This window comes from Zootoca vivipara, chromosome 13 (genome assembly GCF_965207765.1).
Source record: "Zootoca vivipara chromosome 13, rZooViv2.hap1.1, whole genome shotgun sequence".
Classification (NCBI taxonomy): domain Eukaryota; kingdom Metazoa; phylum Chordata; class Lepidosauria; order Squamata; family Lacertidae; genus Zootoca; species Zootoca vivipara.
The window spans coordinates 11,193,838-11,219,629 of NC_142596.1; the positions used below are offsets into that span (position 1 = coordinate 11,193,838).

General features: G+C 43.1%; 1 protein-coding gene across 3 annotated transcripts in view; it reads right to left on the minus strand.

Moving 5' to 3' along the window:
- Positions 1–5,246: 5,246 nt before the first annotated feature.
- The window catches only part of MAPK6 (mitogen-activated protein kinase 6), a 32,954-nt gene continuing 12,408 nt past the window's right edge, over positions 5,247–25,792 (minus strand). The window contains exons 1-6 of one of the 3 annotated variants that reach the window (XM_035130678.3): positions 17,667–17,782; positions 11,557–12,741; positions 11,111–11,255; positions 10,179–10,343; positions 8,615–8,816; positions 5,247–7,607 (exon numbers count right to left, since the gene is read on the minus strand). In XM_035130678.3, the coding sequence (XP_034986569.1) occupies positions 6,515–7,607; positions 8,615–8,816; positions 10,179–10,343; positions 11,111–11,255; positions 11,557–12,111 (2,160 nt within the window). In that variant the 5' untranslated portion in view covers positions 12,112–12,741; positions 17,667–17,782 and the 3' untranslated portion in view covers positions 5,247–6,514. Of the gene's footprint in view, positions 7,608–8,614; positions 8,817–10,178; positions 10,344–11,110; positions 11,256–11,556; positions 12,742–16,091; positions 17,783–25,792 lie in introns of those variants that run through there. The other 2 variants (XM_088656786.1, XM_035130677.3) reach the window with 2 other exon arrangements.

The window sequence follows — 25,792 nt, forward strand, 5'->3', positions numbered from 1 at the left end:
TGTTTTATATGTGCATAGAATGTGCTTTAAATGGATGTGGATGTGTTCTAAACTCTGCTATTCCACCCCCGCTAAACACTATTTTAATTTTTCGCCTGCAACATCCAGCATCTTTTCTCACACACCTGCGGCAGCAGGAGAGCTTGCTCAGCCAGCAGATCTGCAAATGCTGAAAGCTTGCTGTGACTAAGGAAATATATTTAGCAACTTCTAAGGATGACTCAACCTGTAGATGTGACACTTTGAACAGCCACCTGAGACTTCTGGAAAAGGTCAGCCTCGAGAAGGTGGGCAGTGAGCTATTTCGCTCTCGTCGTATAGGGACAGGGAAGCTCCCAAGAGGTTTCACTTCAGAATAGGGGTGGGGTGGGGAGCATGTGGCCCTCCAGATGTTGTGGGATAGCAACTCCCATCAGCCTCAGCCAGCCTGGCAAATGGCCTGGGGATGACAGAAGCTGTGGTGCAACAACATCTGGGTATCCATAGCTTCCAAAGTCCTGTTTTTAGGTGGAGGGGCATGTGACCGAGAGCTTGACCAGACTGTTGAAACCTGAAGAAACCCGAAGAATCCTGGGAACTGTAGTTTGTTAGAGGTTCTGGGAGTTGTAGCTCTGTGAGGACTAAGCTACACTTACCAGGAATCTTTAGGGGAAGTCATCTTTTAAATTGTAAACCTGAGAACAGGGACTGCCTTGTTTATAAACCACACTGGGAGCCTTTTTGGTTGAAGAGCAAGAGAACTATACTTTAAATAAACACATTACAGTCAATGGGGCTTATTCCCTTATATTGTATCAATACAATATGTGGGTGGTGCTGTGGTCTAAACCACTGACCCTCTTGGGCTTGCTGATTGGAAGGTCAGCAGTTCGAATCCCTGCAACGGAGTGTGCGCTCGTGGCTCGGTCCCAGCTCCTGCCAACCTAGCAGTTTGAAAGCTCCAGTGCAAGTAAATAGGTACCGCTGCAGTGGGAAGGTAAACGGCGTTTCCATGCACTCTGGTTTCCATCACTGTGTTCCGTTGCACCAGAAGTGGTTTAGTCATGGTGGCCACATGACCCGGAAAGCTGTCTATGGACAAATGCCGGCTCTTTCAGCCTGAAAGCACCACACCCCATATTCACCTTTGACTGGACTTAACCGTCTAGGGGTTCTTTACCTTTTTTATCATTTATTATAATAAAAAAATTCATTTACATCTCGACCTTTTCTTTCTCCTTTTTAAAAGACAATGATGGTTGTGCGCTTGGTACAATTATATCCTGGAGTTGTCCCTGACCCTGTTTTGAAACTTGACGCATCGGTTACAGGCCAATGCCCCCCAAGGCTGTTATCTTTCACCTCTCTGCTGCAGGCTACTGTCTCTTCATTCGCTTTTCAGGATCGACTGCTCTTCCAAATGCAACAGGTTTCATCACGGCATGATCTCCTGATTCCCTGTGGTCTTAGCCAAGCAATGGAAGTGAACCAGAGTTCAGGACTGATGAGCAGATTATGAACTCACCTACACCGCAGCTCAAGGCTACCTGGAACCAATGTCCTTTGAGCCAGCATCTCTCCCCCCCCCCCTTAATTTGAGCCCTGCAAGAGCTGACTGCAGCGACTCAGTGGCAGGGTAACACATACAGTCCAAACATACAAGTGAGCCTTGTAAAAAACCAAAGCCCAGCCTTGGAAGCTCAGCTGTACCACAAAATGCCCATTACCACATCAGCATATCTCTCCTTATAGTGTACGCCAGTGTGGACTTTCATTAGATCAGGGGTTGCGGAACCTCAGGCCTAGGGGCCCAACACAGCCCTCCAAGGCAGCACCAAAAACTTTGGATCCCCTCCAAACCAGTGCTAAAACTTCTGCAGGGCTTTGTAGTACAAACCCCACATTTTTAGCGCCTCCAAACTGGGTAGCTGATATTCAAAATAAATGGTTTTAACACAAAAAAATAAGCAATGGAGGCAAGCAAATGTAGCATGTTTGACTGGAACAGCCGGCTTGGAAGGGATCCAAAATTTCGAGGTTCTCAGTTAATGAAGCTCCTCCAGAGGCCTTTGGAACTTCCCTCAGGTCACAAACCTCCCAAGCCACACTCTCCACCAGCTACGATTTGCACCCCCTTTGAGTATTTTTTGCCTGAACTCTGATAGTGCTTTTTACTTACCTGGATGGAAGATAGAGGGGTGTGTGTGAGAGAGTGCAGAAACTAGCCTACTGTACAAAGGTAAAATTTACATTAATTGCTCCACCCACTTTTGACTCTGACTCCACCCACCACTGGCATTCCAGAAGGGAATGTGGCCCTCTGGGTGAAATAGGTTCCTCGCCCCATATTAAGTGCTTTGGGAGCTAATGTGGGGAGAGAAGATGGGTTTTAAACATAATAAAAGACCCCACCCCACCCCCCAAAAAACCCTTGTTGACACAGTGGAGACAGTTCCTCCTAGATTTGAGCCTGCTTGCCAGCTCTTTCCCTTCCATCCACTCAGCCTCCTCCTCTCCCTTGGGTGGTTGACCAAAATGCAAATTCGGCAGAAGACTTTTGCCTCATTTTGATTGCCTCTGTGCAAACAGCACAGAGGAAATCATGACGCAATAAATAAGACACTCAAACCGTCACTGAATGAGAGCGACAGACCGCCAGCCAAACTTAAGCAAACAAACCCATATGCTTCCGAATTATTTCTGAAAATGCTGCCGTACCAGTTTGCAAAAGCACACCCTGCGTAAATCTTTGCCTAAATCAACACGTGAGTCATAATAAATCTGTTAGTCTTTTCATATGATTTTGGTCACACCAAAACTATAATTAGTGAAGTGCAAAGGAAACACAGTTGAAGCAATTCTTTGGTGCTGTCAAGCACATGACAGGGATTTTTCAGACTAGTTCATATTGGAAGAGGCTTTTTATTTTTTTAAAAAAAGATAGCTGCCTTTAGAGATTAGTGTGTTGCTGTTTTTTTTAAAAAATTATTATAATGCATTTTATGTGTCTACTGGATTTGCATCCTGCTTTTTGACTGAAGCCCGGAAAACAGCTCACCCCACATTCCCAGGCACCTTATCATTTATCGCTTGGTCCCTTTTGCCCCTTTGCCCTTTATTCTTAATTCTGGTCCCCCTAAGGCTCAGCCAATCTTTATCCCCCTCTCTCGCCAATCCCAATTTCCTCTTCTGCTTTCAAGTGTTATCAGCTCCTTCTGTCTTGGGATGATCAATTCTTTCCCTTGGCTGTTGCCCTCTCTTTCTTACCCAATATCTTTATATTTATAACCATCCACTGAAAAAACAAATCCTCTCCAACTTCTTGTCCCAATTCTTACTGCATGCATCCTAGTTTTAATGTGTGCTTTTAGGAATAGAATTAGAACACTTTGAAAATTAGCAGTTAAGTGTTCTATTTAATTAATATCTCAATTCTGTTTTGCTACATGAAAATTTATGTTTATGTTTGATGCCCTTGTTAACTCTTGGGCTACCAAATTGTGCACATTCAGGTCTTGATGTCAGAAGATCCGAAAAGTGGTGTGAGAGAACTGCAAGTTTGTGGGGAAACTGCACACTTCATGGCACACCATAGGTGGCTTTTACCATTACTGGTCCTGTTTCTAAAACAAAGACAAAAATAAGGATTTCCTATCAGGAGCCATATTGATTGCATGGCATTCATTGCATCAAGAATATTGTGTTTCCATGGACATTTAAGCATGTTAGTTACTTTGTTCTAAAGTTCCTTGTCTCAACAGCGCCAAGAGATAGAAAGGTCAGTATCTGTTTTGTAATGGATACATTCTGTTACGCAAGTTCTAAGAGTAGCCTTGCTCTAAAATGATTCTCAAGTTTATCTTTCACTTTGGGGAGCGGGAGGGTTTATACTAAGGCTGTTATCATTACACCAGAGTGAAGACCTGGCAAACACACAATCAACCTTTCAGAAATGGTGTAACATTAAAGTTGCTTTAAAGGTTTGTATAAAGGACTTTTTCCTCCGATCACTGGAAAGGAAGACTGGTGGAAACTTCAGCCATCTTTTGCAGGCAAAACGTAAGTCTTAGTAAATTAGAATGGAGAAAGTGAGCATGCTATGCTGCTGTGGGAATAGTGCTGAAAAGAAGTTATTGCTAGGGGTGCAATACACAGGGTATTTAGCTCATTTGCCACAGGCAGTCAGCCAAACCAGTAGTTTTCTGACCACACCCTTGGGATGGATTTTGGTTTACCAGGGCACTTAAACTGTATCTTGTGTTTCTAGATGTGGTATGCTGTGTCCCCAAACAGCATTGTGACAAAGGTCCAAGTAACGTTGCTTCATAAAAATGTACTCTTCAGTGACCAGAAGAGGAACTGTGTGAAATGGCTAAAAGCCTACTGTTCCTAACCTTGCTGAAGAATATTCTCACACATTCTTCTCATGCTCAGAATTATTAAAATGTAAGCTTCTGGTCAGATGCCAAGCAGAACTGGGAAACAGACTCCAGTGGTTTCTGATTACTACTTATGTTGAGGACTAGGAAACAGCACACTTCACACACCAAAGCCAATAATATATCACATGCATTCTCATGGCATGGGCCAAGCACTTTAGCATTAACTGGGATGAATCAGTAAATATAGTATTAGCACGGACCCCAAAAATATATATATTAAGAAATCATCTGCTTTTACTAACATCTTGATCAGACACAAACTAGAAAGGAAAATCATTACATAAATACCTTAGGGAACTGTTAACAGGTTTTACAACACTGTACCTTCAATCAATCTGTTTCATTATACTGTACAGTAGCTGTAAAAGGAGGACACCGCCTCCCTGCACCGATGCTTTGGAGCAAAATCCATGCAACTTCACAAGCATGTTGAATAAAATAATGGCAAGATGGATAACTTTTTACTTGTATGAAACAAGTCTCCAATTATTTTGCTTTCGCAATGCAGGTGGCTACGCATTATATAGCTATCACAATTTTGAATATACAGTCATTTTTGGGGGTTTAAGATTAGAATGAAAGAGTCACAGGTAGAAAGGTCAGGCCTTTCTCCTCCTTCAGACAATGCTGCAAATGGCATGCTTTGCCTAAAATGCTTTGTATGAAAAACAGCACAGACAAGGGGAAAATGTTTCCATTTTAATTCCTTACCCCGCCACAAGTGTCATTTCCTAGAACTGGGAACAAGCTTGAAACTGATTAATGCTCATGTCTTGCAATTACTCAAGGCTATCTGAAGCACTCCCATGTCAAGACAAAAGAAAATTTTTTTGCTGGCCATGTTTTTATTTGTTTCTCTTTAAAACAGGGGTGCCAATGATACATAGTTTCCCAAAAACAAAAACAACAAAAACCCAGAAGGCAAAACAAACTGTCAGAAGACCGAGATGCTACATGCTACATTTAACCTAATTATACTCATGCTTGCTTTGGGGATGAGACAAAAGGGCATCATTCAGTAAAAACATACAGTAAAAACAAAATGTCTGGCCATATAGAACTTTCAACCTACAGTAATGTTGTACCTTAATTGCTTCCATGCACACAACTAACATTACAAAAATTGTTTTTAAAAAATTAACACAATTAAGACTTCTAGGAGCATTTTATAATAAAACAATTCCTAATTTCTTTGTAGAGAGAGAGATCAAGCACCTCCAAATTGCAAATTCCTATACACAGTGAGTGCCTTACTTGAAGTGAAATCTCTTTAAAAACTCATATGGATCACCTCAGAATAAGGGGGTGTTATTTCATCTATATTTCAGCTATGTAGGCAATAAACCACAGTGCTAACAAGAACTTTATCTGTAAAGCAAGTTCATTTTTTTAACTTTCTATCATGACAGAAAATATAATTTGCTAAAATAAATAAAACGCTGCATATTAACATTTCCACTATAAAGAAGGCATACCAGAATATTTATAAATATTGAATGATTTCTCCATACCACCTACTACAATAATGCTGGCTAAATAGAAGTGCATTATGGAAAGCACTATGGGTGGTTAATGTTTTGCCACATACTGCTGTTACCTTGAGGTAGATAACACATGCGTACCAAATTCTGCATTTATTTTTCAGTTGCTGCTGGTATCATGTGTCTAAGAAATGTGTACAGTATGAAAAATTCTAAAATACGTATGAATGAAAATGTTTCAGGGAAAAATAGATATTTTCATGCAAATATGTATAGTCTCACTGTGTAATTTTCAAGGCAAGATTCTTATTTTTCCTCTGCAAAGCATGAACTGTTTAAACTAAAGAGTGTTTCTACTTGGTTTAGTGCATTTTCTTGTTTCCTCCTGCAATGTGCATTGTTCTGCTCTGTTCTTTACTTTTGTGTGCAAATGACATGCCAGTTTTTAAAAAAAGAATTGTCATGTAAATAAAGTAATTCTGGATTGTAAAAACAATGGTAAACAGAAAACTAAGGAAATTCATACCAAACATTATCTGATTTCAAGTAAAAAAATTACTTACAATAAAAAAGAACACACATTTCATGAATACAAAAAGAAATGTCTGCCGTTTAGTTTAGGTGTTTCAGAATGCTGCTGTATGTTTTGTGGGGAATCTGAGGAGATGTTTTCATAGCAGATGGCGTTAGCGTGGCCTGTATGGATTTAAGTGGTGACCCAACGGGGCTGTGAAACTGAGGAATACCTATCGCTTCAAGGTGCTTGTTAAACAGAAATTCCCCACTATTGCTTAAAAAGCTCCCCTCTCTTTCTTTGTCCCCAAGCTTCCCATCTTCTACTGGCTCAGTTTCTAGCATTTCAGCATCTTCCATCTTGCTAAAAAACCTGTCCAGGTAACTGGTGTATGGATTCTCCTTCTCAATCTGCTCATCCTTTCTGACTTCGCAACAAAACTGGTCTATGAGGAAACATTCCTCCCCGCCATTTACAAGCTGCCCATCCCATGAATTTTGGTAAAGAGCTTCCAATTGGGCCAAGTTGGCCATTCCTTTCTCCTGCTTCTCTCTGCTTACTGACTTGGATATGCCTTTCAACTCTAGGTGGGACACTGAGCTATTCAAGTCATTTAATTTGTCAATATCAGTTGACTCATGCTGCAAACTAAGCTGAATAGTTCCTGCAATAAATGAATCAAAATCAAACCCTTGATTCTTCTCCTTCTCTTTTTCTGCAAGCTGTGAGGCTTCCTCAAGAGCTATCTGAGCTTTCACCAATCCATTCCTTTCACATTTTGACTTGCCTTTTTTATCTGACTTCTCTTTGCTCTGCTCCTTCCAGTTGGAAAGATCTATGATAAGCTTGGGCTCATAGTAATGGTTCACTTCACTCTCTCTCCAGACCAAATTATCTAGGTATGAAGAGGACCTCATTTTGTAATTACAAGTGTGGCTACATTCCAGATCACAGTACTTGTTTTCATGATGATCTGGATACTGCCAGCAAGGCTCAGTGGAAAAGTGGGTATCAAACGCTGGATCCTCTAGATACTTTTCACGATCGCCATCCAAATATTTGCGAGGATCTACTTGTACTTCTTCCTCATCAGTCCCATCAGAAAGAGCCTTTGGATCACGCTGAACTTCATCAGCTTCAAAATTGTTATGACTAGGCCAGTCATGGTCTGAAAACTGACTGTCATGATATCTGTAATATTAACGGCTTATGTTAGTAAATAACAGGCATGCATTTGCTTACATAGTGCAGAAGTGTCAAGACAGATTAACAGCAATGAAAACTATGAATAGCTACTCATTTTAGACTCAATGGTATGGCAAGTCAACTGGCAACTTCCCACACACTCTTCAGAGAGCTTTAATTTTGAAGTTTTTCTCAGTGACGCAACTCATTCCTTAGCATACAATTTGCAAAAGGACTGCATCTTCATTTAAGGTGATGTGAACATTTCAGTGTCCTCTTTCAGTTGCAGATTTCTTAGCACAAGGGAGAAGAGGAACCTGGACTCCCAACAATCATCTCAAAAAATGGTTTTTTGTTTTAACTAAACTGCATTTAGCTTTAACTTGAAACTGAAAACAGTTTGAGAACTGTTTCAAAATTACACATTTAGATACCAGTTCCAAATATCGGCTGGTGTCATCAATCAGATATAAAGTGCAAACTCTTATGATAACGAATTTGTGATGCTTCAGTGAGTACAATTTTAATTTTACTAATTGCTCATAGCAGGGTTTCTTCCCCATCTTGGTTATAAAATGGAAGTCAACGTATTTGGGGAAGTACATTAACAAAGATGCCACTATTCTGGAAAGTCACATTATTTTCCCAATACATATTTAGCATTGGAATGTACAAGATGCTGCTCATCATTCTGTTGCAGAACTAGCTACAGAACATCCAGTACACATGGACTTTTATTCCCTTAGCTGGTCAGCTGAAGCTAATGGGGTAGGTGGTTTGGGACAGCATGCAACTGGTAGCAATTAATTATAATAATAATTAGAATGGAGAAAATTCTAATCTAATTTATGGGGAGGGATGAGAAGAATTTATGCTCCAAGATCCCTTTCCTCCTCCTCCTCATGGAAATGCTTCTCCCACCACACAGCATTCCATCACTGTTAAAAGAAAAATCAGCTGGTGTTTCAGGCACAGTCGCAACATGCAAACAGAATGATTTTGAGGCTGTTTACCTTTCCCAATTATAGATCTGGCTGTGACTTTCGTCCATGAGCAGAATATCATCCACCTCGTCCTCAATGTGGAAAGGATGGCTTGAAATGGGCTCATCAGTTGGAAAGGAGTAAATACTCATATAAGGATGGGACAAAGCGTCTTCTGCTGTCAATCGATCCATGGGACTAAACGTCAGTATTTGTTCCAGGAAGTCCAGTGCTAAAGAGGGCAAAATGAATAGTTGGCTGTTTGTTTGTTTTTTAATCATTCTCTAGTAAGATAAAGTATGAAATGCAAAAACAATGCTTACATTATTTGTGGACAGGTCTTAATTATTTCAATTTTCTGAGCACTAGAACTAAATATTTAGTAGCCAGAAAAAAATGATTAGAGTGTGGCGCTGTGGTTAAACCACTGAGCCTAGGGCTTGCTGATCAGAAGGTCAGCGGTTTGAATCCCTGTGACGGGGTGAGCTCCCGTTGCTTGGTCCCAGCTCCTGCCAACCTAGCAGTTCGAAAGCACATCAAAGTGCAAGTAGACAAATAGGAACCGCTACAGCGGGAAGGTAAACGGCGTTTCCATGTGCTGCTCTGGTTTGCCAGAAGCGGCTTTGTCATGCTGGCCACATGATCTGGAAGCTGTACGCCGGCTCCCTCGGCCAATAATGCGAGATGAGCGCGCAACCCCAGAGTTGGTCACGACTGGACCTAATGGTCAGGGGTCCCTTTACCTTTACCATGCAGAAGCGGGGATTTTTATTCATTTTTTTGCTGCCTTTCCCTCATTGTGGAACGTCATTTGCTCCACTTCTCTGCTTGTAGCAGACTATATGATTTGTACGATTGCGCAAAGAAAGCATTGTAGTGTTTTTAGCTCACTTCTACAAGAAGCAATGAATCTGATAGAGACAACAGAAATAAGTGGGGTGGATGTAAATATGCCAGGCTTGTAAATACTGTAGTTACTTGCACCTGGTTCAGTATGGGAACAAAGAGTTACATCCTAGCAGCTACATAGGAAAACTTTATAAAGGACAGCTCTTTTGTCTCTTTTTAGGGCACAAATCACTAGTACTTCCCCATGAGGGAATGCAAGAAAAGCTTCCTAAGGTTATGCACTTTTGTGGACTTGTTTGGACAAAATACATAGTGTCCTCAGTAACAGCCACCAGCGGTTTCTACTACCTACATTTTTTCCCAACCAGCGCACAGTTCTGGTGTGGAAGTTAGGTTCAATTCACTAGGGGACTGAGCTCTCAGCCTTGAACTGCCTGGTCCAATTCTCCACAGAATACTGAATTTCTGTTTAACTCAGCAAATCAGACAGCTCAAGGGGAAAAATGATATTCCCACAGAACACAACCCTTTCCCAAGAGGACTCAGGAACTGGTATAATAAGACACACACAAAAGCAACGCAATACACAATACACCTGAGCTTGTCTTGCCCCCAACATATGTGGAAGGCAGTGTTCATGGCATGCACGAACAGCCTTAAATGTAGATGCTGCTCTTGCCAAACCAGCTCTCTGATGACAAAAAGAAGCGGGGGGCGGGGGAGAGGAAAGAAGAAGCCAAATTACCTTCAGGGCTAATGCCTGGGAGGAGCTGAGTTAAGGGTTTGTGTGGCTCAGTCATGTCATTTTTAATGTAAACTGGGATTACACTAAGAAGTTCCTGACGATCTTCCTCATGCACAACAGGAATTGATTCTAAAATCAGCTGCATCTGTTCAAGTTCATGGGCACCTAAATGTTAAGGCAAAAAGCACATCAGTCCTGTTCCAGGAACCCGTTTATTCATCAACACAGCTAAGAAATTCCTTATGCCATAATCGTTCCCTCTATGTAATAAATCCAGGCTTCAGAGGGAGAGTGTAGTTTAGTTAGGTAGTCAAAGTAGCAGTACCCCCACACATCACAGGCATAGAAAAATACCAAGTATAGAAGCAGTACAACAAACATTTGAGGGGGGGGGCTTAAGTAGGTGGGCAAGATCATTAATTAGTTACAGACTCTAGTTGGCCATTAGGTTCAACTCTTGACTTAAAAACAGGTTCCTCTACCTTAGTGGTGAGTTATCCTTTTCCAAAATAAAATGCCCCCAAAGCAAACAGAAACACCACACTGTAACACCCCATTCCTTTCCAACATTTCCTTGTCAGTCATTAATTGAAACAATACATGAAATCATAAAAAAGATCTGCATCATATTCTGTACATTTCTCAATCTGTAGTATCGAACAGGTACCAACTAACCTATTGGTCATCTTGATATATAATTATTTGCTATTAAAATGTCCAAGACAAATTTGATTTGCTATGGATTTCAAAACAACTGTTAATATGTCACACCTCTAGGCACTAACATTCACGAATGGATTAAAAGCATTGGCCACTTTCATTCCAATAAGCTCTTTGCTTTTCCAAACTGAAGTTTTACTGGCTACATCAATATAACGCACAGAGGTCTTATACTTAAGATGACAGGTTTGCACCCATCCTTCTCCACCAACCTGCAAAGAGAGTTTTCCCTGTGAGCATTTCAGCAAAGATGCAACCTGCAGCCCACATATCAATGGCTTTAGTATAGTTGTTGGGTGATAGCAAGAGGCGAGGTGATCTGTACCATTTAGTAACCAATCCTTCGGAAAGATGGCCCTACAGAAAAAAGAAATTTTACTTGCATTTGATTTATCACATTTGTAGCCTGCCCTTCCTCCAAGAAGCTCAGGGCAACTTATTTGGGGTGATTTCATTTTCACCTCTCAACTCTGGAAGGTCAAAGAGCAGCATGGAGAGGTTTGAAAGCCCTTTGTAAACATCACCAAGCATCTCCTTTGTAGGAAATTTGTAGATCTTTGGCACCACCAAAGTGTTGCTGGCTTTTACTGTGGTTTTATTCTTATGGATCTTTTGTTTCTTATTTTATGTCTGTATTGTATTGTCCATCTTTACATACCTTGTGAGAATAATGAGGATCCATGATCCGTGCAAGGCCAAAGTCACCAATTTTCAGCACCAAATCTTCAGTATTAATGAACAGGTTAGCTGGCTTGAGATCTCTGTGCAGAACATTTGCAGAGTGAATATATTTGAGCCCACGTAGCAGCTGGTACATGAAGAGTCTGGCATGTTCTTCCAGTAAGGGCCCCTGCTCCAGCAGGTTAGCCAGGTCTGTCTCCATGTATTCTTGTACAATGTAAACACAGTTCAGTTCTGTAAGAGAGCCTACATCATCTGTCAGTTGACTTCCGTTGGGACCAAGGATTTCAAACACCTTGACAATGTTATCATGGTCAAGTCTTCTAATAATTTTGATCTCACGCAGAGCATGTTTAACGCTCTGAGGATCTGTAAGGACAATTTTCTTGATAGCCACTCGTTTGTCACAGTCATTATCGACAGCAGAAAAAACTAAGCCATTGCCACCACAGCCCAGAGGTTTCAAGTCCATATACCGAGAACCTACATCGAAACCATGAATGTTCATTAGGCTTTCAAACTTCTCTGCCATTATGTTGAAATTCTTTTGTGTTGTTTTTCCTTTTAAAACTACTAAGCTTCTGCAAACATGTACAGATGCTTCCACTGGTATATGAAGGGTCTTGCAGAAAAGGAGAAGAAAAACTTCAGGTTGAATGCACAATACTTTTCTGACACTCTCATTGCATTGTTAGCCAGTCAGGCCTGTTGTATCCCCGTTATAATTAGAACTTATGCACTCTAAAAATCAAGCTGGGCAAAGATAGAGAGGTTGCAGCATTCATAGTTCAAGGAAGGTGCAGCATATTCGCAGACATTAAAAGGAAATACAAGGAAATCAAACGGAATGAAGTGACATACTATGGACTCCACTCTACTGTGCTAAACTGCATTTAACGAAAATGTGAATAAATATGCACGTAATAGGCTTCTATTAACATCCTCCTCACAGTGCAGATACATTCAGTGTTGGACTGGTCCTGAGCAGCTTCATTCTATGGTGTTAAATAAGCACTTTTCTCTCCTCTTCTTTTTTTCTTTCGTTTAGTTTAGTTTGTCAAGGAAGAGGCAGCTTACAAAAGAGGCTGTTAGTTAATGATCAGGTGGCTCCAGCTCACCACAATCACAATCAAAGCTACCATCCATCTTCTTCTGTGAAAACCTGAAGAGAAAAGAAAGAAAAAGAAAAGCCATATATCAGCACTCCAAAATCATACATGCTTTTCAAACAAAGTGTGTTTAACAGTGCACTCTGTGCACCAGAATGTAAAACACAGGGGCAGAACTAGGCATTACGAATCTTTTGATCTACTGGAGAAACCAGAAGCAAGGCTCATCTCCATATGAACAAGTTGCTTCTGGCTCATCAAGTACTCTCCACCCCACACACAGTAAAGAGAGGCTCTTAGTTGGGAAAGTTCTCAAATTTCTTCTGTACAAGCAAGTTGATATTCAACTACAGTGGTACCTCTACTTACGTGCACCTCTCGTTATGTATCCTTTGGGATACACACGCTGCAAATCCGGAAGTATTTTTCTGGGTTTCGCCACACATGCATGCACAGAAGTGCTCTCTACTGCGCCACACGCATGCACAGAACAGGCACCTCTGGTTAACATTTTTTTTTTTAAAAAAAAAAGTGGGGACACAAAGTTTTTCTGGCATTGTGACATCACAGTGGGACACCAAAAGTACCAGTTTTAAAGATCTTTTTTTTAAAGTGACTAATGTGAGGGACCACAGCAACCTCTTAGAGGCAGTAAGCAGCTGATGGGGCTGGCTGCCCCTACTTTAAGGTATATCAACCTATCAGGTTACATACACAGCTTCTCACAGCCTAGCTTGATGAAATCACTTTATACAGAAATGACATTATTTTGGAAATCTCTAAATTGTGTTTCAGTGTTATCAAGTAGGTGCCTATTTCTCTTTATGTCCAGTTTTTGCATCCAGCTACAGTCCTCAAAGAATATATTTTGAAATGCTCTCACTCACATCCATTTGAGGCCCACAAAATTACTTTGAAGAAATACATCTGAGGATAGCAGACTTAAAGAAATGTTTAATTATCTCAAGAGTGAAATGCTGAAACTGTTTTTGGCAACAGAAGAGAAACAGTCTCTCAACAGTTTGTAGCTTCTAGCATGAGAATTTGTTCAAACTATCACCGAGAGTAAAACTGATCACTCAGTGTTGGAAGGAAAGGTAATATTTGCTACAATTTTTTCATAATAAAGATGAAACATGTCCTTAGCTTACAAACAACTTGATTCCTGTTTCCGTTGCAGAATCCAACAGAAAAACCAAAGGAGCCCATGATTCATTTGATTAGGCTTGTGACAACTTAAAGGCTTCAGCTCTCAGCTTTTCTGCAGCTTTTCACCTAGCTTCCCATAGCAGTTAAGCAGTTATGGCTACAATCTTAGAGCTTGTCATCTTTCAAGTCATGGCTGAAATTTAAACTATTAAATACAGAACAGGTGCTTTGTCAGAAGACCACAGGGCATAAAATCAAAATGGCACTTCTGAGTCACAGTTGCATGCTTCAAACAAAAAAGGATGCCATTAAAATTAACTCATTAAGTACACTTTTCTGCCCAGTCATATGATTAGTACCAATAATGATGATGATGATGAAATATTCAAAGTAGCTTTCTGGATCTTCCACATGCAAATATTCAAAATTGCCAAGAGCTTATTATGACACATCAGTATCAGTCCTAAGTTTTAGGATCAGTCACAGCTGCCTTCCTTGAAATGACAGGGGAGGGGAAAGTACTCTACTGGAAGTTAGAGTATTAATCATTTCTGTAGGGCTTTACCATTTTCACCTCATTTACACCTACAATAACCTTTAGAGGCACAATAGGCTAAAAAACTAACTTGCTTAAGGGTCACCCAGAAAGTTTTATCACCAAGCCAAGAATTAGAATCTTCTATTCCACATCTAGCTGGCCCTCAACAAAACATATGTAGTGCAACAAGTGCTGAAGGAAAAATAATTTTACGATGATGCCTTGATTAAGAAAGAAAAGTCAGGTGAACCCCCCCCCCTTGCCGATCACTGTAATTCTACCTTATTGTATTCAAGGAGCAAAAATTACTTAGCTGGGCTTTTTAAAAATAATAATAGGAATATTGTGCAGAACCCAACTACCAACCCCACAACAGTGTTCTCAGTTTACCAGAGAACTATGAGTTACATAGAAAATAAGGTACAATTACTTAGGTTCTGAATATAGATATTCTGTTAGTGGCAACACATGCACGAAGACTGCTACCTCAATACTGTTGGCAACATAACCCTTTCAAACAGATACATGTTAAAAAAGAATATTTTAGCCTACCTTTACAAAGAATATTGCATTCCACTGATCACCATTGTGCATTACACTATTTTTTTTTTGTCATTTTCACAATAAGAGCTCCTAGTAAGGCTAGCATTTTGTAATGACAGCTACACAACTCACTAGATGATCAGGTCATAATAGCAACTCCTATTTTTATTACAGGAAGAATATGCAAGTGTTAAAAGAAAGCTGTTATACAAGGGGATAGAAGTCCAATCTCCATATATGTAACTATACAAGTGCGTATGGATTCTTTTTTATCTCAGCCACGTTGCACACTGTAGGGAGTGAGTCATCATAAGAACTCATGAAACTGCAGCTCTTTTTCCTCAAACCTCCCACCAAGTCTTCACACATTCTGAAGGCCAGGATATTGTTAACTTACATATGCTCAAAATGAATATATGAAGACACAGCGCTTTCTCACCAGAAACAAGGGATCAGTAATTCACATCATTAAATAAACCACTCCTTTAAAAATTGTATACCGTTTAATCCTTGTCTTGATTTGCTTCCCAAAGTTATTTCCCCCCCCCAAGAATGAACTGCTGAGGGGAAAGACCCCTGCCAACCAGCAAATAAGACAGTTCACAAAAAGTAGATGGCAGCACATAATAGAAACTGATACTTCTGGCTTGAATGTTGATATAACCCCACTACCTTTTCATTTTCTATGCTAGAAAATAATTAAGTAATTAACCTGGATTAAAGGCAAGTGATTTTAGCCACCCCAAACTGCCTTCAGCATCATCATCATGAAGTTTCGATAGTTATTCTGGGATTAATTCTGAGAGTTATTCTGGTATGGCCCAATGCAGGCTCATTTTCTTTCATTTAGCCTACAATCCTTTGTGCATGCTTCCAAGTTCCATTGCTGGGGCATACTTCTGAGTAAAAATGCATAACGGTATCCTGTAGTAACTTGTAAATTAAAGAAAATAATTTTCTTCAAAAAGAGACTTCCAATAGAGCTCAGTAAGACCTACTCTCATGCCTCTGTCTATGTGCTTTCTAGAGAAAAGATATATACTGGGCTCCTTCTGACTGAAGAACCACACAAACTGTAAAGTGATCCTGGGCCCTCCCAATAAGAGACAGAGAACCAGAACAGCTCCTGCATGTAGCAATCCTGGAAAACCACTAGCAAAAAAGTTCACTTGCCTGCAATTATTTTGTCTCCTAACAATCCTTCTGCCACAGCCTCTTTGCCACAATGGATATTTTCCTCCTCCATGTCAATGATACACACAACTATTATTAAACCCTCTACTAGTTGGGTGGGCCTGGTACTTTAAACTAGGTCTTGGATGTCACTGTCACAGTAAAATCTATCTTCAGATGTGTCTCAGTTGCCACAAAGGCAAAGGAGGTGAAGGGGGGGAGGAGGGCCCCCCTTAAAACCTCTGTCCTTATTATAACGCAACTGGCTTTTCACACCACAAGTTGCTGCTTTCCTGGGGCAGTTTTTAAATAGAGGAGGCAAGAAAAAAAGGGAAATGGGGCAGTCGTATTCTCTAGTTCCTCTGGATGAAAAGAAACACTGCAGCAGTTGCTTTTAAAGGCGCATCGCAAGAGAACGGAGGCCGGGAAATGTATGGTGTCCTAAAGGCGAGAGGGAAGCCGCAAGTGCCGCAGTGTCTGGTGGCTACCGGGGGAAGGGGAAAAGAGCAGACGGAGACAGGCCCCTTTTGGGTAGAAAATATTGTTTCGCAACAGAGACTTCCACGTCAGGCGACACCCGCCTAACGCATCCTTTCCACTCCAGATATGAAGAAATCCGCGAACGCGTCACTGATCCGCCCTCGTGGTGCTTAGAAAAACCCCTTTCTGTCCACTTTAAAAACAAACAAACAAAAGGTCGGCCAGGCAGCCCCCTGCGAGTTTACTCGGAAGTAAGCCTCGCCCATTTCCAAGCAAAGCATGCACAGCGTCGCCAGCCTTCACAACGCAACCCTATGCGGCTTTTTCTTTTTACACGGAAGTAAGCTCCGTTCGCGCGTTAAACCCACGCTGGAGGGTTATGATCACGGATCAAAGGAGAAGAGAGCGGCCCCTTTGCGGGGGTCTACTCGGACACGGGTGCGAAAGGGCCCCTGCTAAATGCCACCCGGGCAAGAACACGGGAACTGGGGACGGGGGGGAGAAAGTCCCGCCGAACTCCGCGGGGCTTCCCCGCGAGTAACAAAAACAAACGCGTGCCTGGGATCGGGGGGCTGCTAGAGGCCCCGGAAAGGCCTCGTGGGGGCGGCGTGAATGACCGCCACGCGGGACCGCCCGCCGCCCCCGAAACACGTCTCCCCTCGCCGGCCTCCATTGTCCCGGGGTTGGGGCGAGGAAATGGGAGGCGGCGGGGCTTTGGCCCTTTCCCCTAAGCCGTCTCCTGCACCGCGCTTCTCAGAGGCGGGAAGGGCCGCCACGAACCGGGCCGAGGGTTTCGCTCCTCTCTTTCCCACCCTTCCACTTCCCAACCCTCCGGTCCTCCTTGGAGCGCTGGCCGCCGGGGAGGCTCCGCCGCACTGCGGAAGGCCTGGCCGGGCTTCCCCCGTCGGGCAGAGGCCCCGGCAGAGCGCGCGGGAGGCGCCAGAACAAAGCGTCTTTGTGCAGTGGCGGCAGGAGCGAGACCGCTCGCACTGCGGCCCTAGCCTCGCCGCCGCTCACGGCCCTCCTTGTCCGCCTCCCATGCCTGACCCACCGCGCTGCTTTCCCCCCACCGCCGCCGCCGAACCAGCAACTCACGGGGCTGCCCAGGCTCATGGAGAAAAAAAGCCTCGGGGCTCCCCCGCCGGGCCTTGGCGTAAGGGTCTCGGAGCCAGCGACAGAAGCCCTGCTCCCACCGCGGCTACTTGCCATGTAACCCGGCTACGAGGACAAGAGAAAGCGGAGGGCGGCCGAAGCGGAGAAGCTCCGCCTTCGGGTGGAGCGGCGGGCGGGCCCGAGTTATGGCGGCTCCGCCTCGCGAGGACGGGGAAACGTGGCGGTTGAGGTCAAGGCGGCGGCGCGCGGCCTTGTCCTCGCTGAGGGGAATCTGCGCCTGAGAGGCTCGCGCCACCGCTCGCCGCACAAAACAGCAGAAGCGGACGTCGACAGCCGGGTCACGGCATTACTATCATACATAATAGTAAAAATAATATGACGCCGGCGACAGAAGGGTGATGATATGTTAAAAGTCCAACTGATAATGAAGCGCGAGAAGAAAAGAAATTGGGGGGGATGCCTTTCTCTATTCTGGATGTGGGTGAGGGGAGCTCATTCGGAGCATAGTGGCCCTAAAACGGAATTAAGTGCCGAAATCAGGCATAGGCAAATCCGGGCCTCCAGATGTTTTGGGACTACAACTCCCATCATCCTTGACCACTGGTCCTGCTAGCTAGGGATGATGGGAGTTGTAGTCCCAAAAACATCTGAAGGGCCAAGTTTGCCTATGCCTGGCCTAAATCATGTCACTGGACAGATTAGGAAACATCCTCCGCTGAAGGATCCTTCATCGCCAGGCCCACTTTTATCTGCAATCCTGTCTCAGAAGTAAGAACCAACTGTATTTGGTGATGAGGCCTCCTTTCTTAGGGAGTTTAAGCCTAAATACATGAAAAACGCGGGAAATAATCCTTCAATTTTAACTACAGCCTTCATTTTCTTCTCCTTTGTTCCCTAACCTGTATCAGTTTTTTTATTTGTAAGTTGCTAGGGGCAGGGACTTGTTCTCTGTGCAGAGACAGAGTACAGAGATAGATGGTGCTATACATAAATTGGGACTATTTCACAAAGCTTGGAACCCTTATAGTCTGGGTGATTTAATCTGAAGGAAGGGCTTAATTTGAACCAAGTCTAGGGATTTTATGGAGTTTAAAACCACTTATCATAGAAATCACCATCTGGCACTCAAACCTCATTGAAGCTTGAGGCCCAGCCCTTGATTTTGAAACTAGTATGCCGTTACATGAATCAACACAAATAAATTTACTCCTTAAAAACAAATCCATTTTTTAATCCTGTTTCAATGCATGCTGTGGAGACATCTAAATCTTATTAGAAGTTAGGAGGAGGCTATTTAGTATTTCCCCCTTCAAATACCCCAAAACACTGTGCCAAGAGCAGAATGAATGATCTGCCATAATGGTCGAAAATCTACTAGAACTAGAATAAAAGAGATGGGAAGAGGAAAATAAGTAAGAAGAAGAGTTGGTACCTGAATTTGCTTATTATCCTCTTCCCTCCTGACCCTTTTTCTTTTTGAATCCCATCTATTAGATTGTATGTCATTATTTTGAATGACAGACCACCTGAAGGGCACCAGCAGAAAGACAATAGGTTAAACAAGTAAAGTACAGTAAATAAATAAATGAATGTGTAAATTGTTACATAATGGCCCCAGTGGCAAAGACAGTTCTGGGAAGGGAGAAGTCAAATGGCAGTTGGTCCCAGCCAGGCTGATGGAGAGAACTATGTATGGCACAATAACATGGCATCATAATGCAGAGTTCAAGGGTGTGATCTTATTATGTAGCAGTCAACCTGCATGGGGATCAATGGGATAAAACTCCAATCTTTCTATCACCCTGATTGTGAGGCCAATAAAAAGTTACCTGGGTATGAGCAATAACCTTAATGAAAGGTGGTTAAATCTGGAGTAACTATGGCCATAACCAAAACATGTATGTAAAGTATTACTGTACCGGTTTAACAATAATAAAGGTAAAGGTACCCCTGACCATTAGGTCCAGTCGCGGACGATTCTGGGGTTGCGGCGCTCATCTCACTCTATAGGTCGGGGAGCCGGCGTTTGTCCACAGACAGGAGCAGTACCTATTTATCTACTTGCACTTTGACGTGCTTTCAAACTGCTAGGTTGGCAGGAGCAGGGTCCGAGCAACGGGAGCTCACCCCAATGCGGGGATTCGAACTGCCGACCTTCTGTTTGGCAAGCCCTAGGCTCTGTAGTTTAGACCACAGTGACCCCCACATCCCTTTAGCGGCACCCGCGCACTGGCGGAGCTTCATGCTCTGGCACTGGGGGCGGGGCTGGCACGCATTCTGAGGGCGTGATGCGCCACCTGTAGGGGTGGGGTGCGCGTTCTGAGGGCGTGGTGTGCCATCCGTAGGGGCGGGGCACATGTTCTGGGAGCGGGGTCTCCAGCGCGGGCGGGGTGGGCAGCCGCCAGGGCGCCCTCGGGATCGCACTGCCTGGGGTGGAGTGCCCCCATCACCCCTCCCTTCCTACGTCCCTGCACCCGCATCATAGCTTTCCCCAAATAATCCTGGGAACTAGTTTTCTTAAGGGTGGTGAGAGTTATTAGGAGACCCCATTCCCCTCACAGAGCTACCTACAATTCCCAAAGTGGTTTAATAATCAATCCCACTTCCCAGGGGGACTCTGGGAATTGTACCTATATTTTTCCTAACAGGGCTCATGCACGACAGACTGAAAAGTAACCGGTGAAGTGCTCCCTGGCATGATGGAGAATTGCTTCACCTGTTGAAGCCAGAGGATTCTTAGCATTCTGTCTTCAGTGACTCATTGGGTAGCTGTGATAGGGGAATGGGATGTGACCTTCTAGGCCAGATGCAGCCACCCTTTGCTGGTCCTTCAGCTTTGCTCAATTCAAAAAGGAACCTGCTAAAATGAGTTGCTGGCCAGGCAGGTAGATTGATGACTTGACCATTCTTCACAGTGGGAAAGTGTGAACATTACGTTTTGAGGAGCTATGACACAAGACCAGAGCTTTTTCTTTTCAGGTGGTCCTCAACAGTATCTGGTACCAGCACTATTTTTTCTTTTGATGGCTGCAACAGAGCAGGGCTTGGGAGGCGCCCCCAGTGCAGCCATCTGACTATCACGCTCACACACTGCCTTCCCACCATTTAGGCCAGGGGTTAGGAAAACTAAGGCCCGGAGGCCGGATCCGGCCTAATCGCTTTCTCAATCCGGCCCGCGGACAGTTCGGGAATCAGTGTGTTTTTACACGAGTAGAATGTGTGCTTTTATTCAAAATGCATTTCTGGGTTATCTGTGGGGCATAAGAATTTGTGTCTGTCCCCTCCCCCCCCCCGGTCTGAGGGACAGTAGACTGGCTCCCTGCTGAAAAAGTTTGCTGACCCCTGAATTTTAGGCAGTGGCAGTGGGTGGGGCCCAGAGCTTAAGGTGGGCATGGAAGGAGGGAAAAAGAAGCCTAGAGCGCAGGGGTGGGTAGATGCGGCTTCTGCAGTCCCACGCACACACAGTGGTGCAGGCACAGTGTGGCTCAATCGCAGTGAGGGGACAGGACAGGGCAGGCAGCTGGCTTGCTGGCTCATCAGACAGTGGACATTTCGGGAGGTCCCACGATACACCTGTGAAAAGAGTGGCGGATCACCATGGGCGTAGCCAGGATTTATTTTAGGGGGGCAGGCTTTATGTTGGGGGGGGGCAGGACAGAGTTCTCTGTGATGCAATTGGTCAGTTAAGTATTTTTTATTTATTTACTTGATTGGGGGGCCAGCTACCCCCCCCACAGCTACACCCATGCAGATTGCCATGAACCTGGTTGTAACTGGCACCTTTTTTTCCTAGGAAAAAAGGCACTGCACAAGACCATGATTAGGGTGACTGGATGAACAAAGGGGTGGGGGCAAGGACTCTGCACTTTAATAGTTGTGTACAGGAAAGCATATCTGTAGGCATCGTGTGTAATGCTCTGTCCTCTTTTTCACATGAATATCCTATTTCAGTGGTTCCTAAAGTCCTCTCCCCGCCCCCACTTGAAAATTGCTGATGGTCTTGCCGGACCACTAAGTGATTTTTCTGTTTGTTGTAGCAATTGTATTGCTTGATGCTGTCTGATTTTTATTGTGCTTTTATTGTTTCTTTTAGTTCTTTTATTGTATTCACTATTTGCATTTTCATATAATTCAAATTGTAACTCAAGAACATGCAATATAAAAAAAATAAACGAAGCAATAAAATGGAGTTAAACATCACTGTGAATATTTAACGTGGATACACTGCAAGCCACCTGCATGAAGTTTGTGGACCACCACAATTTAGGAACCGTTGCCTTATGTTATCAGGAAATCAACATAGATGTGCGAACAGGGCTACAGTGAAAAGGCTACCCAGTTATGATCTGTAAGATCAACCAAGTACTGTCTTGCATCTATCATGCTTCTCTGCCAAGTTCAGACAATAAATCGTATTCTCAGCAGCTGTCTAAGTGGGGAACTCCCTTTCCTTAGAGACTTGCCTGAACATGAGCCTCTGTATCTTTTGGAAGCACTGTAAAACCACTCCTCACAGATACTAGTTAGGAACTATACCTCACCCTGGAGGCAGCCTACTTAAGCTAGTAGAATTAGTTGGCCCAGGTGAAAAAGAGGACAAGGCATTAATACCTTTGTTGTGTAAATTTCAGCAGATGCAGGTCTGGGATATAGGAAAGACCTTGGGAAGAATGAGTGAGACACAGTGAATAACTCCAAAATTGTATGAAGCGTCCTACTTTCAGCAAACTTTAGGTCAAAAAGAGGTCACATCCAGCTTCTCAAATGGTTACTTTTTAGAAAATATTTTTTTTAATAGAAGTTAGAAAATATTTTTTAATAGAAGTTACTGTTGCTCCCACAGATCCCATTAAAAAGTTTTTAGTGGCCCTTCAAGACCCTCCAAATTTGTCCATTTAATTTTTTACGTATTTCACACACGCACACACACACACACTTATTGCTCTCACACCCCACTGTGATACCAAAAATTGTTTTATTTTTGTCTCTCCCTCCAAATTTCATAATATGTATCCAGTGCTAGTCTTACTCAAGGCAGACCTATTGAAAGTAATGGACATGGCTAATTTAGGTTCATTACCAATGCAATTCTGGGCTTCATTGCCAATGCAATTCTGGGCTGCATCAATAGGAGTATAGCATCTACATCTAGGGAAGTAATAGTACCACTGTATTCTGCTCTGGTCAGACCTCACCTGGAGTACTGTGTCCAGTTCTGGGCACCACAGTTCAAGAAGGATACTGACTAGCTGGAACGTGTCCAGAAGAGGGCAACCAAAATGGTCAAAGGCCTGGAAACGATGCCTTATGAGGAACGGCTTAGGGAGCTGGGTATGTTTAGCCTGGAGAAGAGAAGGCTAAGGGGTGATATGATAGCCATGTTCAAATATATGAAAGGATGTCATATGGAGGAGGGAGAAAGATTGTTTTCTGCTGCTACAGAGAAGCGGACACGGAGCAATGGATTCAAACTTCAAGAAAGAAGATTCCACCTAAACATTAGGAAGAACTTCCTGACAGTAAGAGCTGTTCAGCAGTGGAATTTGCTACCAAGGAGTGTGGTGGAGTCTCCTTCTTTGGAGGTCTTTAAGCAGAGGCTTGACAGGCATATGTCAAGAATGCTTTGATGGTGTTTCCTGCTTGGCAGGGGGTTGGACTGGATGGCCCTTGTGGTCTCTTCCAACTCTATGATTCTCTGAGTTAAACCTAGTTGAATTCAACCCAAGAATTATTGAAACTTATTACTCCCGTGGGTCTTCTACTATGATTTTGTGAAGCCAAAAGGTTTTTTTTGTCATCCCTGAAAGTTTTCCTTGCTCTGAAAAATATATATATGAAATTGACCACACCCATTTTTAGTCTTTGGTCACACCCATTTTGACACGGGAGGGTTCACTTTGACCATTGTAGGCTTGTTTGAGGGCTGGAACAATCAAATGGATGATATTGCATAACTTTGATTATTTTTGGGACAGTGCTTGGGTTCTGGGAAAGGAAGGAAAATAGCAGGTGCTCATAGCTGGTCTCTTATCATATGGCAGGTGTGAATTCCATTTGTTGCATTGTAGCTGGCCTTCAGCATAGCAACAGAGACAAAGGCCTGAGATTTCTAATTGTGAGCTTATTGGAAAATGCCAGGCAAATCCCCCCCTCGTGTTCTCTGAATAGAGATATATCAACAAGAGAGGCTTTGCAAAATTAGTGACAGAAATTGAGACTGGGTGGTATTCTGAAGTTTAATGCACAGTGGACCTATTGAAATTAATGGACCTAACTTTATTAATTTCAGTGGGTCTACTCTGAGTAAAAATTAGCTGACTACCACCACCTCTCTATACAGAAAGAAACAAGAGGGGCCTCCCTGGTTGAGCTCAGAGAGTAGGCAAATTTATGTCAAAGGATTTGATCTTAGGATCCGTTAAGCAGTTAAAGGATTTTAAAGTCCTAAGCAGAACTTTGACTGGGCCCGGAAATAGACCAGAAGACAATGAAGATGATGTAAAAGGGGATATACATGCTCCCCAAAACTGACTGTGACCAAAGGTTTAACTGCTGAGTTTTGAACCAGCTGAAGTTTATGGATATTTTTCAAAGGAAGGTCCACAGAGTATAGTAATCCAATTTTTATGTAGCCACCATGTGTGTCACCATGGTGAGATCTGCGTTTCCCATAAACTGTTAACAGTTATTTTAACAGCCTAAGCTGGGCAAAAGCCCTCCTGGTGACGCAGCTGAACCAAGAAGGATGTGGGCAGCTTTATAATAGTAAAGACGACTCACTTTGCCACTTTGCCACTGATGGATCGTCCACACCATTCCACTAGTCAGAATGGGGAAGGCCAAGAAAGGTCCACTGAATGGCACTGCATGGATGCGAATTGTGAGTATTGTTTCTTTGGTAACTGCTACTGCCAGAGAGGAAGCAACTATACCACACTATACATTTAAAGCTCATTTGAAGCACACACAGCCCTTAAAGACTTCTGGGAACTGTAGTTTACTCATAAGGGAGTTCCAATTCCCAGCAATCCTTTGCAAACTACAATGCCCATAATTCTTTGAGAGGGGGAAAGTGCCTTGGATGTGCTTTAAAGGTATTGTGTGTACACAGCCAGAGTAAGCTCAGCTATGGGGCTCTGCCACCTTCATTCAAGTCATGATCATGTCTTCCTCGGTAGTGGCACCCGCCCTGTGGAACGCCCTCCCATCAGATGTCAAAGAGAAAAACAGCTACCAGATTTTTAGAAGACATCTGAAGGCAGCCCTGTTTAGAGAGGCTTTTAATGTTTAATGATTAATAGATTATTTTATTTCATTTTTCTGTTGGAAGCTGCCCAGAGTGGCTGGGGAAACCCAGCCAGATGGGTGGGGTATAAATAATAAATTATTATTATTATTATTATTATTATTATTATTATTATTATTATTATTCCTGGTTAATCAAGGAACCAAATGAGCTGTGCTCTTGGGGATCCAGAGAAGTGGACACGGAGCAATGGATTCAAACTACAAGAAAGAAGATTCCACCTAAACATTAGGAAGAACTTCCTGACAGTAAGAGCTGTTTGGCAGTGGAATTTGCTACCAAGGAGTGTGGTGGAGTCTCCTTCTTTGGAGGTCTTTAAGCAGAGGCTTGACAGGCATATGTCAAGAATTCTTTGATGGTGTTTCCTGCTTGGCAGGGGGTTGGACTGGATGGCCCTTGTGGTCTCTTCCAACTCTATGATTCTATGATTCTATGGGTTACCATGTCAACCATCACACTTGGTAATGGCTTGAAGACAGAGTTAATGGGATAAGAGATTGATATGGAGCAATAAATGTCAGGGTCAAGCTTGATGGCATCAAACTGCAAATGACATGAGGGAGAAGCGGCATGAATGATAATTCATCCCCACCCTCACATTGACAGAGTGCAGAGGGGAGCATTCTCATTTTTTTCAGCATAAATTGACACACAGTGAAGGCCTATATGCTCTACCAGAGATTTGTAACTCATGGCACTCCAGATGTTGTTGAACACCACCTCCCCCTAGCCTCTGACAGCATTTATTGATTTAGGAAAAGCTATAAACCACTTACGGCGTTTCCGTGTGCTGCTCTGGTTT